The sequence below is a fragment of the Hyperolius riggenbachi genome, chromosome 5, assembly GCF_040937935.1.
Source record: "Hyperolius riggenbachi isolate aHypRig1 chromosome 5, aHypRig1.pri, whole genome shotgun sequence".
NCBI classification, from domain to species: domain Eukaryota; kingdom Metazoa; phylum Chordata; class Amphibia; order Anura; family Hyperoliidae; genus Hyperolius; species Hyperolius riggenbachi.
This window is the reverse complement of record NC_090650.1, coordinates 362,544,670-362,558,850: the sequence shown is the minus strand read 5'-3', so window position 1 is coordinate 362,558,850 and position 14,181 is coordinate 362,544,670. Positions and strand designations below refer to the sequence as shown.

The window sequence follows — 14,181 nt, the reverse complement described above, 5'->3', positions numbered from 1 at the left end:
AACTTGAAAGCTCTGTGTAACCCTTCCAATGCTGGTCTAGTAAAAAAAAATGCTGGTTGCATATAATATGCTGTAAATAATGTTTTAGAGCAAAGTTGAAATGCAGGGTTATATTCCGCTTTAAGTCATGCAACAGCACTTTTGGCTAAAAGCTGACCAAATGTGTCACAACAAAAATCCATGTTTTGTTTGCCACTTCCCATCCTGAAATACTGCCTTAGCAGTTTTCTGCACTTGCTGCTACTTTCTATAAGTTTTGTTATATCTGGGTAGGAGTTGTCTACTGGAGAAACTCAATAGGTGTGTCCTGAGAAGTACTGTTCCAGTACCTGTGCCCGTGAGTCAGCCTGTCTCAGGGCTTGTGCACCTACCCAGCGCATGTCACCTGTCACCGATCAGGAGTTGCTCCCCTTGGACGACATCACTGAGCTCTGCTGCACACGCGTGTCAGCTGTGTTGCTATGCAGAGGGATGACCAGCGGCGTATGGGTGACATCACACGGTGGACAGGAGAGCGGATCGTAGTCGCTGGGCTTGGGTAAATCCGTCCGATGGGTCGCTTGCAGGTTGGGAGTCAGGGGTCGTCTGGTGCCATACACAATTCTTATTGTCAGCTGAGGCGGTCGTTATTGCCCGCCTCAGCCGACTTGAGTCAGGCGTGTGTATGAGGCTTCAGAGAGGAGTCTGCTTTACAGTACCACTGCAAATAAATAGAGAGGTTAGGAATTGCGTGTATACAGAATGAACCGGTCAGTAAATCTGTGCACGTTTTTTTGTCTAATGGCTGGTTCACACTCAGAGCGCAAATTGCAATTTGCAGCTGCAATCGCGATGCGGCTCAATTTCTCATTTGCCCCAAAATGCTGTATGCTGCGTATATGCAAATCGCAAACACTGCGGTGAGTGATCCCATAGGGATGCATCTGCATAGCGCTTTTGCTGATCGCCGGTGTTTAGAATCAGAATCAGAAATCTTTTAATCGCCAGGCACGACTGGGTTGTGCTCGGAATTGGGTTTGGCACATACAATTGCTCAGTAAAGGGTTCAAAGGTATAGATAACAGAAAGGCATAAATAATAATAGGCATAAACAGGAGTGCAAATTGATAAACAGGCAGGACTGCAGATTGATAATTAGTTATAACATGAGTGCAAGTTAGAAATGAAAAACAGAGTGCAGTTGCGAACATAAAGATTACTTCCGGTAACTGGGCTGAAGATGAGTGAAATTATACGCAGGAGGACAAGTTAATAACTTAAGAAAGGCAAGGTGCCATTCAGTTCACAGCGGTGGAGGGTAGTGGGATGACCTGGAGGGAGTTCAGGAGGTTGACAGCAGAGGGGAAAAGAGTTCCTGTGCCTCGAAGTTTTGGTGGCAATCGCCCGAAACCTCCGGCCCAGAGGGAGCCGGCTGAAAAAGCGGTGACCAGGGTGAGAGGGGTCACCGGCAATCCTCATTGCTCTGGAGCGTAGTCTGGAATTGTGGAGGAGGTCAAGCGAAGGGAGAGGTCTGCCAATGATTCTCTCTGCCGATTTAATGACCCTCTGAAGTTTTTATTTGTCTCTGGAGGAGGATCCAGCGTACCAGACTAGGATGGAGGCTTAGAGGACGGACTCTATGGTGACGGTGTAAAAGCACGTCAGTGTTATGATTTAAGTAGGCCTCAGTTACTTGGCCTGAGTTTTATGTAAAAGGTTTGTCCGCAGTGTATGCCTTTAAAATAAATAGAGGTTTTGTGATGCAGGCAGAGGCATCTCAGGGTCTGCGTGTAGCAGAGGATACACGCAGATACTGAGAACATGTTCCCAAAAGAAGGCCATCGGCCTATTCTGACCTCCACACGTACACCACAGGAACAGTAAACATCAGCCATATTTACTAAACATCCACAGTCCTGCATATAGGTCAAATGCCTCATTGATTATTAATCAAGTAGGTGTGTATGATGACACCACGAGTGGGTCCACCAATAATATGATCTAGGGGGTGGCGAAGATGTTGTCATATTTAACTCTTTCCTAGTCGGTATTAAACCCGGAGTGAGCGATGGAGAGAGCATTCTGCTTCTTCCTTCCGCACTAGCTCGCAAGGCCGACTGGGACCTCTAAGCATGTTCTTCCTTTCTGTAATCTGATATAATGTATGCTGTACATAGGTAGTTTAGTGTAACGTAGTTAGGAAGAAGGTACCTGATTGACTTCAGCAGGGAGTCTAATCACAAGCTTGTAACGCAACATGAAGATTGGCATGGCTAGGATATGATGAATGTATCTATCTGTATTCCTGTTTCCTGAATAAATAACGTAAACATTGAAGAAGCCTGAGAAAGTCTATCTCCTGCTTGCTGTGTGGAGAGTCAAGTGATCTCCCAGTCTGTGAGACGTAACTGTAAGAAGTTACTGGTGTCGAAGCAAGGTGATATAAGAACAGTTTATAACAGTCAGCAGTTCTTGGGCCATGCCAAACTTTTTCAGTTGGCGGAGGAAGAAAAGCCTCTGCTGGGCTTTCTTTTGGGTCAAGGCTGTGTTTGCCTTCCAGCTCAGGTCTTTGGAGATGGTGGTGCCCAGAAGGCGGACGCTGGCCACTCTTTCAACCTCAGTGCCATCAATGAAGATTGGGGGGGGGGGGGGGGCAAGCTTCCTGAAGTCTATCAGCTCCAGTTTTGGATGTGTTGAGGACAAGCCTGTTCTCCCTGCACCACTGGAAGATTCTGTCGACCTCCTGACGAGAGGCCTGCTCATCATTGTTTGTCACCAAGCCAACGATGGTGGTGTCATTGGCAAATTTTATGACCTTGACAGAGCTTGCCATGGATCTGCAGTTGTTCGTGTAGAGGGAGAACAGAATTGGTGACAGGACGCAGCCTTGTGGAGCACCTGTGTTTGTTGTCCTCTATTGAGAGGTGATCTCGCCAAGCTTAACGACTTGAGATCTGTTAGTCAGGAAGTCTGTGATTCACCGACGGAGTGTGGGATGGACATTCAGTTCTGTGAGATTGGCTTGCAGTATACGGGGGCAGATGGTGTTAAAGGCTGAGCTGAAGTCGAGTAGAAGAATCCTGACGTATGTGTTTGGTTTGTCCAGGTGGTCATTTTGTGATCTCTAGGCAGATGTTTACAGCATCATCGGTAGATCTGTTTGCCCTATACGCAAACTGGAACGGGTCCAGTAGGGATGAGGTAGTGAGCTTAATGTGGGAGAGGACAACTCTCTCGAAGGTTTTCATAATGTTGGATGTTAGGGTCACAGGACTGTAGTTATTGAGGTCTGTGTTTCCCTGCTTTTTGGGGATGGGGCTGAAAAGTGTCCCAGTTTGAGCCAGCCCTAAAGTTTGATAACCGGAACTGCAGCGTTCCAATACCACTGCTTAATATGAACCTTATGTCTGTGTCCTGAAAGATTAATTCAAGCAGGGTTTTATAGCTGTAGAAGATTCTATTCTTCCATTCCCAGGCCATGGGCTAGTTTGTGCAGAAAGTCTGAACTTCTACAGTTTTACAGGTTGCCACACAACATACAATTATTGTCAATGTAAGTATTACAATTAGTTTTTATGACTGATGGTAACATTTCAGAAATCTGACCAATGTATCACACATGTTCAATATTTCCTCAATTATGACAACAAATGTTTGAAATCTGTGAAAAGATTGCTTGGGTCTATAAATCAAGAAACTGACAATTTATCTTACACCGTTCCATTGACATAAAAAATTTGATCAGAAAAATCCACCACTCCGATCTTTTTATCGTATAGAAGAAAAGAAAATGAGAAATTTCTCAAGGAAATAATACAAAAAAAAACAACTTTTTTTTTCTGCACAACTGATTGTTTTTAATCAAATTGTTGTAAAATTGGATCATTTTATTGCATAGTGTGTGTGGGGCAACCTTTAGCTGTATCACTTGTATCAGACCCACAATTGTGGGCATTAAAGAACTGTAGTGAAAATAACGTAATGAACAACATTGCTTATTGGTTACAAAATTCATTTATAGATTCAGTGTTTTCCCATTGTAAATGCTTTCCTCCGTTCACGTTCTGAAATTTCACTGGTGGTGACAGCTTTAGTCCTGCCAGGTAATGGTTAAAGGATACCCGAAGTGACATGAGATAGACTTGTGTATGTACAGTGCCTAGCACACAACTATGCTGTGTTCCTTTTTGTCTTTCTTTGCTGACTCAGTCCTGACTCAGACAGGAAGTGACTACAGTGGAATTTTTTTTTATCAGAGGGAATACTGTAGTCACTGAGTTAGCCACTTACATACCTGATATTTAACGGTTTCAGGCAGAGAAAAAAAATAAACGCAGCATAGTTTTGTGTGTACATACACATGTCTATCTCATGTCACTTCGGGTATCCTTAAAGAGAACCCGAGGTGGGGATCTTAGAGTTAAATCTATACACAGAGGCTGGGTCTGGCTATAGTGCCCAGCCTCTGATGCTAGCTGAATCCCCCGTAAGTCCCCCCCTGCGCTCCGTTCTAGCCGATAAATGACAGCCGCACTGTCGGGCTCTGTTTACCTTTCTAGTGCCACTCACGCCGTCCCCATACCCCCCCCCCCCCCCCCCCCCCCGGGTCCTGCAGAGCACCGGTCCCCGCCCGCGTCCCTTCCCTCCAATCAGTGACGAGAGAAGGGATGTGGGCGGGGATCGGCGCTCTGCAGGAGGCGGGTGAGTGGCACTAGAATGGTAAACAGAGCCCGCTGCGACACGCTCAGTGTCGACAGCGCGGCTGTAATTTATGGGGGGAGAGCGGAGCGCAGGGGGGATTTAGGGAAGATTCAACTAGCAACAGAGGCTGGGCACTATAGCCAGACCCAGCCTCTGTGTATAGATTTAACTCTAAGATCCCCACCTCGGGTTCTCTTTAAAGGGCTCTTCCTCTGACACAGGCGACCTGGGTTCAAATCTCTGCTCTGCCTTTTTCAGTAAGCCAGCACCTATTCAGTAGGAGGCCTTGGACAAGACGTCCTATCGTTGCTACTGCCTATAGACCGCGTCCTAGTGGCTGCAGCTCTTGTGCTTTGAGTCCGCCAGGAGAAAAACGCAATATAAATGTTCTGTGTCTGTGCATAGAATTCTTAGTAACGAATATTCTGTACAGATCAGAGGGAGATATTGCTTGTTTGGCAGTTGGGGAAAAACTGTCATTTCCCACAATGCAACAGAGTTCACAGATGGCAAACTGTCAGGACCACAGTCATGACATAACACTGTGGGAGAGGTTTCACCACAATTTAGCCATATAGGACGCCCTCTCCCATTGATCTATTTGAGAAAAGGTAAATATTTCTTGTGGGAAAGGGAGTATTAAAGTTCCTCTTTAGATTATTATTGTTTGCACATAAGCTGTGTAAGGCATAGTATGCGTAGTCTTACTGCTCTTCATTATACTTTCAGTCATGCAACAGTTAGTAAGACTATTTTGTACATGAGTGTTTCGACTTTCATGCTAAAATTCATCATTGTAATGCTGACACACAGAATGGTTGATACAGCTGTCTGGAGAGTTTCTGGGTTTCACCCAAAGCTGAGTAAAAGCTGTTTGTGGTTACATCAGGCCACACGTACTGTCACTGCTGGAGCTCAATGGAGCAACCTGCTGTCTTCTGCTAGACTCACACCCACAGTCTGATGACTGCACTGTACATGTGCACTTTCTCAGCCCTGCTAATAAAGATGTACAGCTAATGCCTAGAAGACTATGGGGGACGCTAGAAAAATATATACTGAACAATAGAAGCTTGTCTTTAGCTCCTGTAAAGGATCAGAGTGCAGTGAGTATAGTGTAGTGTAGTTTATATGCGTAGAGGCTATTTTATTGGTGCCAGAAGTGGCAGATGTTTTGCCTAAGGCTCAAGACAAACTACCCCCCAAAAAAACCTGGCACCTTGTATCTTTCTGCATTACACTCAGCACACAGTTATAGCTGAAAGCATTCAGGGTTTCAACTCTAGTCCATTTACTTCTCAGTTAATAAGGCAATTTCCCTTTAGATTACCAGATTGTCTCCTATAGTAAAAATATTTGCGTGTTATGATGTGAATGAAGAAAAGTTTTTAGTAAATGCTGAAGACCATTGTTTCGGGGGCCATGGAGGCTCCCCTTCATCAGGTAGTGCAGACAATACTTTCTCCATGGCCCTGAAACCATTGTCAATTATAATGTTGCCTTATGCCATGAAAAATACACACTTCAGCATTTACTAATTGTGTGCAAACTGACCTTGGACTTTTCTATGACTTTGCGGGTTTTGCTTGACACCTACGTTACGCACCCACTTAAAATAGTAAGGTGTCCCACTCTAGGTATTGGCTGGAAAGTGTAATGGTTAAGGGCTCTGCCTCTGACACAGGAGACCAGGGTTCAAATCTCGGCTCTGCCTGGTCAGTAAGCCAGCACCTATTCAGCAGGAGACCTTAGGCAAGTCTCCCTAACACTACTACTGCCTATAGAGCGCGTCCTAGTGGCTGCAGCTCTGGCGCTTTGAGTCCACCAGGAGAAAAGCGCTATATAAGTGTTTGTCTTTGTCTCTTAGATATACTAATACATGTTATGATTGAAAGCGATAAAAGAAAACCGATCTAACAGATGGCCCTTAGCTTACAGTAAAGACCAGTGTGTCATCCTACCAGAGCAATGCCCTGGGCATACATCTAAAACAGCGATCACAAGTATAGGCGATGGTTAATGCCAATTATACAATGTTCTATCACTTGACCTAAGCTCATACACCTAACACTATCAGCCGCTGTGAGGTTCGGCTACATAATCCCCGAACCTCAGGTGCCCTTCCACTTGTCACTGCAGATATCCAGAGTATTTGGTACTTGGTAGATGAACCCCTGGCGCCACTTAAACCCCTTTCCCGCTGCTTGGAGTTCTGCTACATGGTGGCCAAAATTTGTGCACCGCATCCGCTATCTGGAGTTCAGCTACTCTGTCGCAATCCTCCTCGCCGGTCCAACGCTGAGACCCCTGCAAGCCCAACTACAAGGGCTCTTGGACGGAGCTCGCCCACACTAGAGCAGAGAACCTGCACACTAGCATGGAGCTGAAAAGCTGAGCCCCAGTGGCAGCTGCACACTGCTGCGCAGGCATGCTTCGTGGAACTTCGGGGGTCCCAGCACTGGAATGGCGAGAGTTCACTCTACCAAGGTAGGCATCTAAATTTTTTACTTTAGAAGATCCCAGATGTGCTTTTATAAGATCCCAGACCGAGGAATGACAGGGTGATGGGGAGGGAACATTGCTGCAAGCCTGCCTCTTCCTGGCTAAAAAAAGTTACTTTACTCAAGTCAGAATTTTCAAGGAGTGATTACCGGGACTGAGGAGAAGGACTGACACCACACAGAGGTAAGCATGAACATATCTCTGTGCTTACCTTAGGAAGCTTTGCTTTGGGTCAAGTATCCCATTAAGTAACAGCAGTTTTAAAGTATTTGGAAGAGGACATTGGCAAAGTAGTTCAGCCAGGGGTTCCAAAAGGGGGTCTTACAATAAATATAAATTCATACTTAGAGTAACTGTCGGGCATAAAATCAAAAATCAATTCTTTATTTTTATCTGGTAAACAAGTAATAAGGAAGCTAACCACACAATCCAAAAGTTAAAATCACTATTACTTTTCTTGTTGATAAATTATCATTCTCCAGTTTATCTGACTCTTATTTGGTACACAGAAAATTTGGTACACAAGAGAAGTTGCTGGGCATGCTGGGTAGTCTTTTTTTTTTTTTTTTTTTTTTTTTTTTCTTTTTGCTTCTGTACTTCCCGCTCAGACTTAACTAATGCAGCCTGATTGGCTGAAGCCTCTTTCCCTCCTATTTTCCCCTCCCACACCTCTGTTCCTCTCTGATTGGCCAAAATTTCTCTGGCTGAAACAATGCACTTTCTATAGTGAAGGGCGGGCAAATCAGGCAGAGGAGACTAAGGGCGGATATTACATCACGACTGGCTTCAAAATGGCCACAGTAAATATGGAAACTGTCTAGAATGATATTCTCTACTTTTCCTTTATAGAAGTCACAGGAATCATAACGTGGACAGTGCAATACATAGGTTATGTAAGTAGAGCAAGTATTTATCTACTTATGTATATATATTTTTTTTCCTGAGATAGTATGGCTGACAGCTCCTCTTTAAGAATGACAAAAAATAAGCAGGCAGCCACACATATGGCATTGCCTGCACTGGTCACATGCCTACACCTACTGTCTCCTCTTGTTACTATAGGTCCTGACTTTGTTAATTCTGAATGGCAGTTTGGTTACCCTTTGCCTCGGAGACCACAGTTAAATTCCATGGTAATTATCTTGTTGCTTCCACAAATACAGAGCACACACAGACATGGCAGAACTGCCTTGACGCATTCTTTGTCTTGTTGTATGCATTTGTTCCAAAGCATCTTGTTCTCTTAGTGATACAGTGATAGTGGTTTACCATTTAGCTGCCATATGGGACTGAAGACATGTTGTAGCCCTTTCACTTACAGCCCATGGTCAGACTTGTGTTTTCTCAGTTCATACAGCACCATATGCATTTAACTTTTTTTTTTTCTCCTAGGTGATATTTTCACACCTTCTTAATAAAATGCCCTACCACTTAAGGACCGCGTGGTTTTCCTATGATCTGTGCTGCGTGGGCTCTTCAGCCCGCAGCACAGATCAGATTTCAGCCAAGGCGACCAGACTTCCCTTCCCCCTTTTTTTTTTCCCCACTAGGGGGATGTCCTGCTGGGGGGGGGGTCTGATCGCCGCCGGCTGTTTGAGGGTAGCGGGGGGGGGCTCCTCAAAGCCCCCCTCCGTAGTGCTATTCCCCCTCCCTCTCCTTCCCTCGCTCCTGTCCTCTATGGGCGGTACAGGACGGCGATCCATCCTGTACCGCCTCTGATAGGCTTCAGCCTATCAGACGGCGGCGATCCCCGGCCAATCAGAGGCCGGGGACCGCCAATCTCCTTTACGGCGCTGCTGCGACAGCAGCGCCGTAGGATGTAAACACAGGGGATTTCTTCCCTGCGTGTTTACATTTCGCCTGCGAGCCGCGATCGGAAGCTTGCAGGCTGTTCACGGAGACACCCTCGAATGAGCGGCCGTTTCCATGGAAACACCACTGCGACCTGCCGACGCCTATTGGCGTTAGGCGGTCGTTAAGTGGTTAAACCACCAGAAAGCAACAAAATTAACATTACTTCCCTACCACAGGCTTTCTCCCCTTTAAAACCAGAGCAATGTTCACAGCACGCTCTTCCCATTCATTTGCCAATAACTGTATCGTTACTTATTACACTGAAGTGATCTATAGGCTTTCTTTGGGCAGTACTTTTTTCTAAGATGGTTTTATTTTATATGCATTTTACGGGGAAAAAGAAAAAAAAACTAAAAATAAAGATTTCTCAGCTTTCAGCCATTATGGTTTTAAAATGTGCTTCGATAAATAAAACCCACACATTTTGTTAGTCCCGGTTATTACAATGTTTAAATTGTGTCCCTAGTACAATGTATGGCAATACATTTTTTTTTTTTTTACAGATGTTTTATTTTGGTAACTACGGTTTAGAGGTGGAAGGGGTTCAAAAACTAATAAAAAATAGATTTTGTCTAATGTAAAAATGTATATTTGGGTGTATTTTACTCTTTGGCCACAAAATGGCACTGCACATAGTTTCCGATTACTGTAAACAGACGGGAACTACTGTGTGCATCTGCTTACTTTCGGTTTTGATGAATGAGAGGCTGCGTCTCACTGATGTAGCTCTCATTTATCACAGGCACGGTGATCGGGTTTGGGAACAGCTGTTTCCCATTCCCCGATCATGGAAGGGAGGCATTGCAGGGAAAGCGAATTGGAGCGATGATCGTGAACGGCGGGGGTAAGTAAACACTGCATATATATGCACGCCCCTGATCCCCAAGTGAAGTACACTGTGGCGTATATATACGTACCAAGGATCCAGAACCGGCTAAGGTACCTTTTTACATACTTTTTGGTACTTTTTCAGTTGCAAAGTGTAAAAAGTTATTGCAAAATGAAGTTGAACAATTAACTCCTAGAAGTAAACTCAGGAGAAAGTTAATTGCATATGGACCACTGTGTGTGTGGAATATATCAGACTTTGCAATGCATGTAGATTGTTTATGGCTTATACATTTTTGCATTATTAGTTACCTGGCTTGCTGGGTTTGTTAAACTGTCTACCTACGGTAAAGTAGGGCTTCCAATCTGCCTTTTCCTGTGCTATTCCATGTGTGATTCCATACAAGGTTGTACTGTTTGCAGATCCTGTTCAATTACACTGAATGCAAACATAAAGGCAAATGCACTAAACTGCAGCAATCAGCTTATTGTTTTTTTTAATTTGGAGAATTGAAAAGCACCACCATCATCTAAACAGGAAAGCATGATTTACATTGTATAATAAGTGTCCTTGCAATTTGCTGAACCCTTGCATTCGAAATAAATGGATCAGTGCATAGAGTGAAAATCGGCAGAGAGTGTCAAATGCAGGTTGGTTAGGCTAAATAGCAATTTGTGAACTCTTCTAACGTCACCCCCCCCCCCCCCCCCCCCAATTATCATTACACACTGGAGGGTTATCGAGGAAAGGTTGGGAGCGTTCTAAGCCCTGCCCACCTACTCCCTGTGCTGCTGAGACATTAACTATATATGACTAGCAGTGGCGTAGCAGTAGAGGATGCAGAGGTTGCAACCGCACTGGGGCCCCAAAAGGGTCCACCCTCAACCACAGTATTAGCGCTTCATTTTTCCTGTGCTGGTAATAATCACCTCTATAGATGCTTTGAATAGTAAGGATCATTATCAAACTCTTCCCCATCCTCTTCTTGCACCTCTGACACTGGTTGTCCTTGGCAGGTTTTGATGCGCTGTATCAATTTTGTGTGTGTGTGGGGGGGGGGGGGGGGGCAGCAATGTAAACCTTGCACTGGGACCCACAGCTTCTTAGCTACGCCACTGATGACTAGCACTACAGCTCGGCAGTCTCATCAGTTCCAGTCTAGTTCCTCCATGCTCAGTTTTTAATAAAACATTCACCCTTCCCACACCATTACCTGTCTTTATATAAAATAAATAAAATAAAGCTGATTTTTAGAATTTTTTTTTTTTTATTGCAAGCAGGGCAGAGTGATGAGAAACACATGGCTTTTGTAAATTTGCAGTGCTGGCCGCTAATAATTCTATTCAGCAGTTGGAGGAGGTGGACTGAGTCAGGTGATCATCTGCTTTATAGTAAGGAAGGAACTCCCACTCTCCTGACTATAAAGAGCTGCTGGATGCAACTTGCCAGAAGCCAGACCAATACTTACAATACATTAAATGCAAAATATATAGTGTGCAATGATTAAGATTTGTCCCTTGCTCTTTAATGAAACTTTACTGTAATACGCATTAAAAAGTGAGTTTACCATAGTAAGCACTGTATATAACCATTTCCATATGTGAAACTGAAGTGTCGAGAAATAAAATGCACAGAAACAATAGATTTATTGTAAAACCGTGTGTAAGAATAAGCTTTATTTTGAGTTACTGTATTTATTTGGTTTCAAACACTTCTATGTACTCTATAAACTGCTTCGTAATGTGTCCACTCTGTATATATACAGGAAATAAATGATGTCTACTTGTTAATACATGTTTAGTCTGTGTATTTCCCGTTTACTTTTCTCTGACAAATGATCTATGTCACTAGTTAGCACTGGATTTAGGATAATAAACTGCCATGCTCAAAATGCAAGTGTACTTCAAATGCAAGTCTGATTGTCCCCATCAAATTGCAAATTTATTCACAAAAGAGCTATGTCCCCCAGTTACAGCACTCCTAAAGTGAGAGGAATATGGAGGCTGATCTACTTATTTCCTTTTAAACAATGGAAATTACCTGGCTGTCCTGCTGATCCTCTTCCTCTAATACAGTGGTCCTCAAACTATGGCCTGTGGGCCGAATGCGGCCCGCTGAGGCTTTTTCACTGGCCCTCAAACACAAAATGTATAACTTATAGATGCGGCCCACTGCACCTTTAAGTATTGGCGGGCTACATATAGAATAGCCGTGCCGGCCCCACCCATCCATATACTGTGGAAGCCAGCGAGCAGTCATTCACTGCAGAGTCATCCAATTCTGCATCGGGTGACACTGCTGTCTGACAGGTTTTTACCTGAGTATGCTTCATTCACTGCCTGGTGCACAAAGATGTTCTCTGGCGTTGCATGGATGCTGCTGGGAGTTCCCCTCCTGGCATGATGGGGGGGGGGGGGGGATCAATACCTAGGTTCAGTGCAATTTTTTTTCATTTTATTTATGTTCTGGCCCCCCAGCAGTCTGAAGTATGCTGACTTTCACCAAAACAAGTTTGGGGACCCCTGCTCTAATACTTTATTATAGACCCTGAACAAGCATGCTGATCAGATGTTTCTGACTGAAGTGTGACTGGACTAATTGCATGCTTTATTTGGGAGTGGGATTCAGACACTACTGCAGTCAGAGATCACCAGTATTGCCAGGCAACTGGTAAAAGAACATATGGCACCCACCATATCTCCTTCACTTTAGGTTTCCTTTAACACAGCCCTGTCTTCCTCAACATAAAAGTTCAGCACTGTTGTGCCAGTTAAAACAAGAGCAGCCCCCTTAGCCTATACAGTGGTCTACGCATAGAAGCATACTGGAAACCGTGTAGTGGTCTGCTTCTATAATGACCACTTCTGGTATTCTTTCTTGTGTTCATTGTCATGTGACATGAAATCATGAAAATTTCGGATGCATCGGAGGGAGGAATGCTAGAAAGCACCCAGATCAGTATGCTTTTCTACACTAGTCACTGTATCAGTAGCAGCAAGGAATGAGAAGGTGACAGGTGGTATTATAGGAGGATATGTAAACTGTTTCAAAGAGAGTGCTTCCCAATGATGAAGAAAAGTTCATAGAAATTACTCCCAAGTCTCTTTTCATCTCTTCAGCACTCTTTTAGCACAATTTCCAGGTAAAAGTGAATAGTGAACGAAGTGAACATCATTCAGTGCCTGCAGTTTTCCTTTCAATCTAATGTTCCTACCACCTTCTAGAGACAGGGCTGGTCCACATGCGCATTAAACAGGGATGTTGCACAGTTCGTCGCTCAAGCGCTGTCTATTTAAATGTACTGCGCTTGTGGCTTTTTGCACAGTTCATGTAAAGTCAGTGCTAGATCCAGTCATCTGATTCTGGATACTAAAAGTAGTGTCCGGGGTCAACTAAGTATGGGGTTTGTGTCCCCGAGGGGGCTCAAAATGTGTTGTAATAACGGAATCCGATGCCAAACACTTTTCTGCTCGATTGAAAGTAAAGTGTTTAGCATCGGCTAAAACTAGATGCCAGCAGAAGGCCATGTGAACCGGTCCTTGCTGCCGTACCCCCCTGCATTTGGGAAACTGTGTGCCGTATTCAGAAGTACAACAGCTTTTTTTGCATTTTGTGCCATTTTGGAAGTGGCTTCAAACAAGCCTTTTTCAAAAACGTGTAATTGGTTAAATATGCGTGCAGATTAGATGTGTAAGCTGCCCAATGTCTGTTTTTCTGCTTTGTGGTGTGTAGTTCCTCCAGCTCATGCTTTAAATCACTGGTTGATCATCAAGAGGAAGTCTGTCGCCTGAATTGAACTTCCTCACTATGTGTGGCTGATAGTGTATTTCCCTTACACCTGTCTCATGTGGGATGATTGGAAGGAGAACCTCTCTTACGATGTCAAAAACTTCACCTTTGTAAACTGACTCTTCACAAGTCCATGTAATCTCTTGTGTTCCTGCTAAGAAAGCCAGGTTACTACTAACCCTTTTCTGTTCATTTTCATATTTTGCTCCTAACAGGTAAAAGTTGGAGAACAAACTGCCACTGGAACCGGCCCCAACAAGAAGACTGCGAAGCGGAATGCTGCAGAAGCCATGTTGCTGCAGCTTGGCTATAAAGCTTCCACTCCAGTTGCAGAGAGTAATGCAAAGGTAACTACTACTCAGTGAATTACAGTGCTGCACTGCACACAAGGAAACAGACACAATAATTTCTGCCTTCCTGAGTCTCATGCTCTATAGCTTTTTGTAAGCTGTGCATTACGGGCAGCATGGTGGCATAGTGGTTAGCACTCTCACCTTGCAGTGCTGGCTCTGGTTCAAATACCAACC

The 14,181-nt window shown here is 44.3% G+C and overlaps 1 protein-coding gene across 1 annotated transcript in view; it reads left to right on the top strand.

Moving 5' to 3' along the window:
- Window positions 1-14,181, top strand: part of STAU2 (staufen double-stranded RNA binding protein 2) — a 353,719-nt gene that overhangs the window by 187,311 nt on the left and 152,227 nt on the right. The window contains 1 exon segment of the mRNA XM_068237509.1: window positions 13,870-14,001. Within this exon segment, the coding sequence (XP_068093610.1) occupies window positions 13,870-14,001 (132 nt within the window).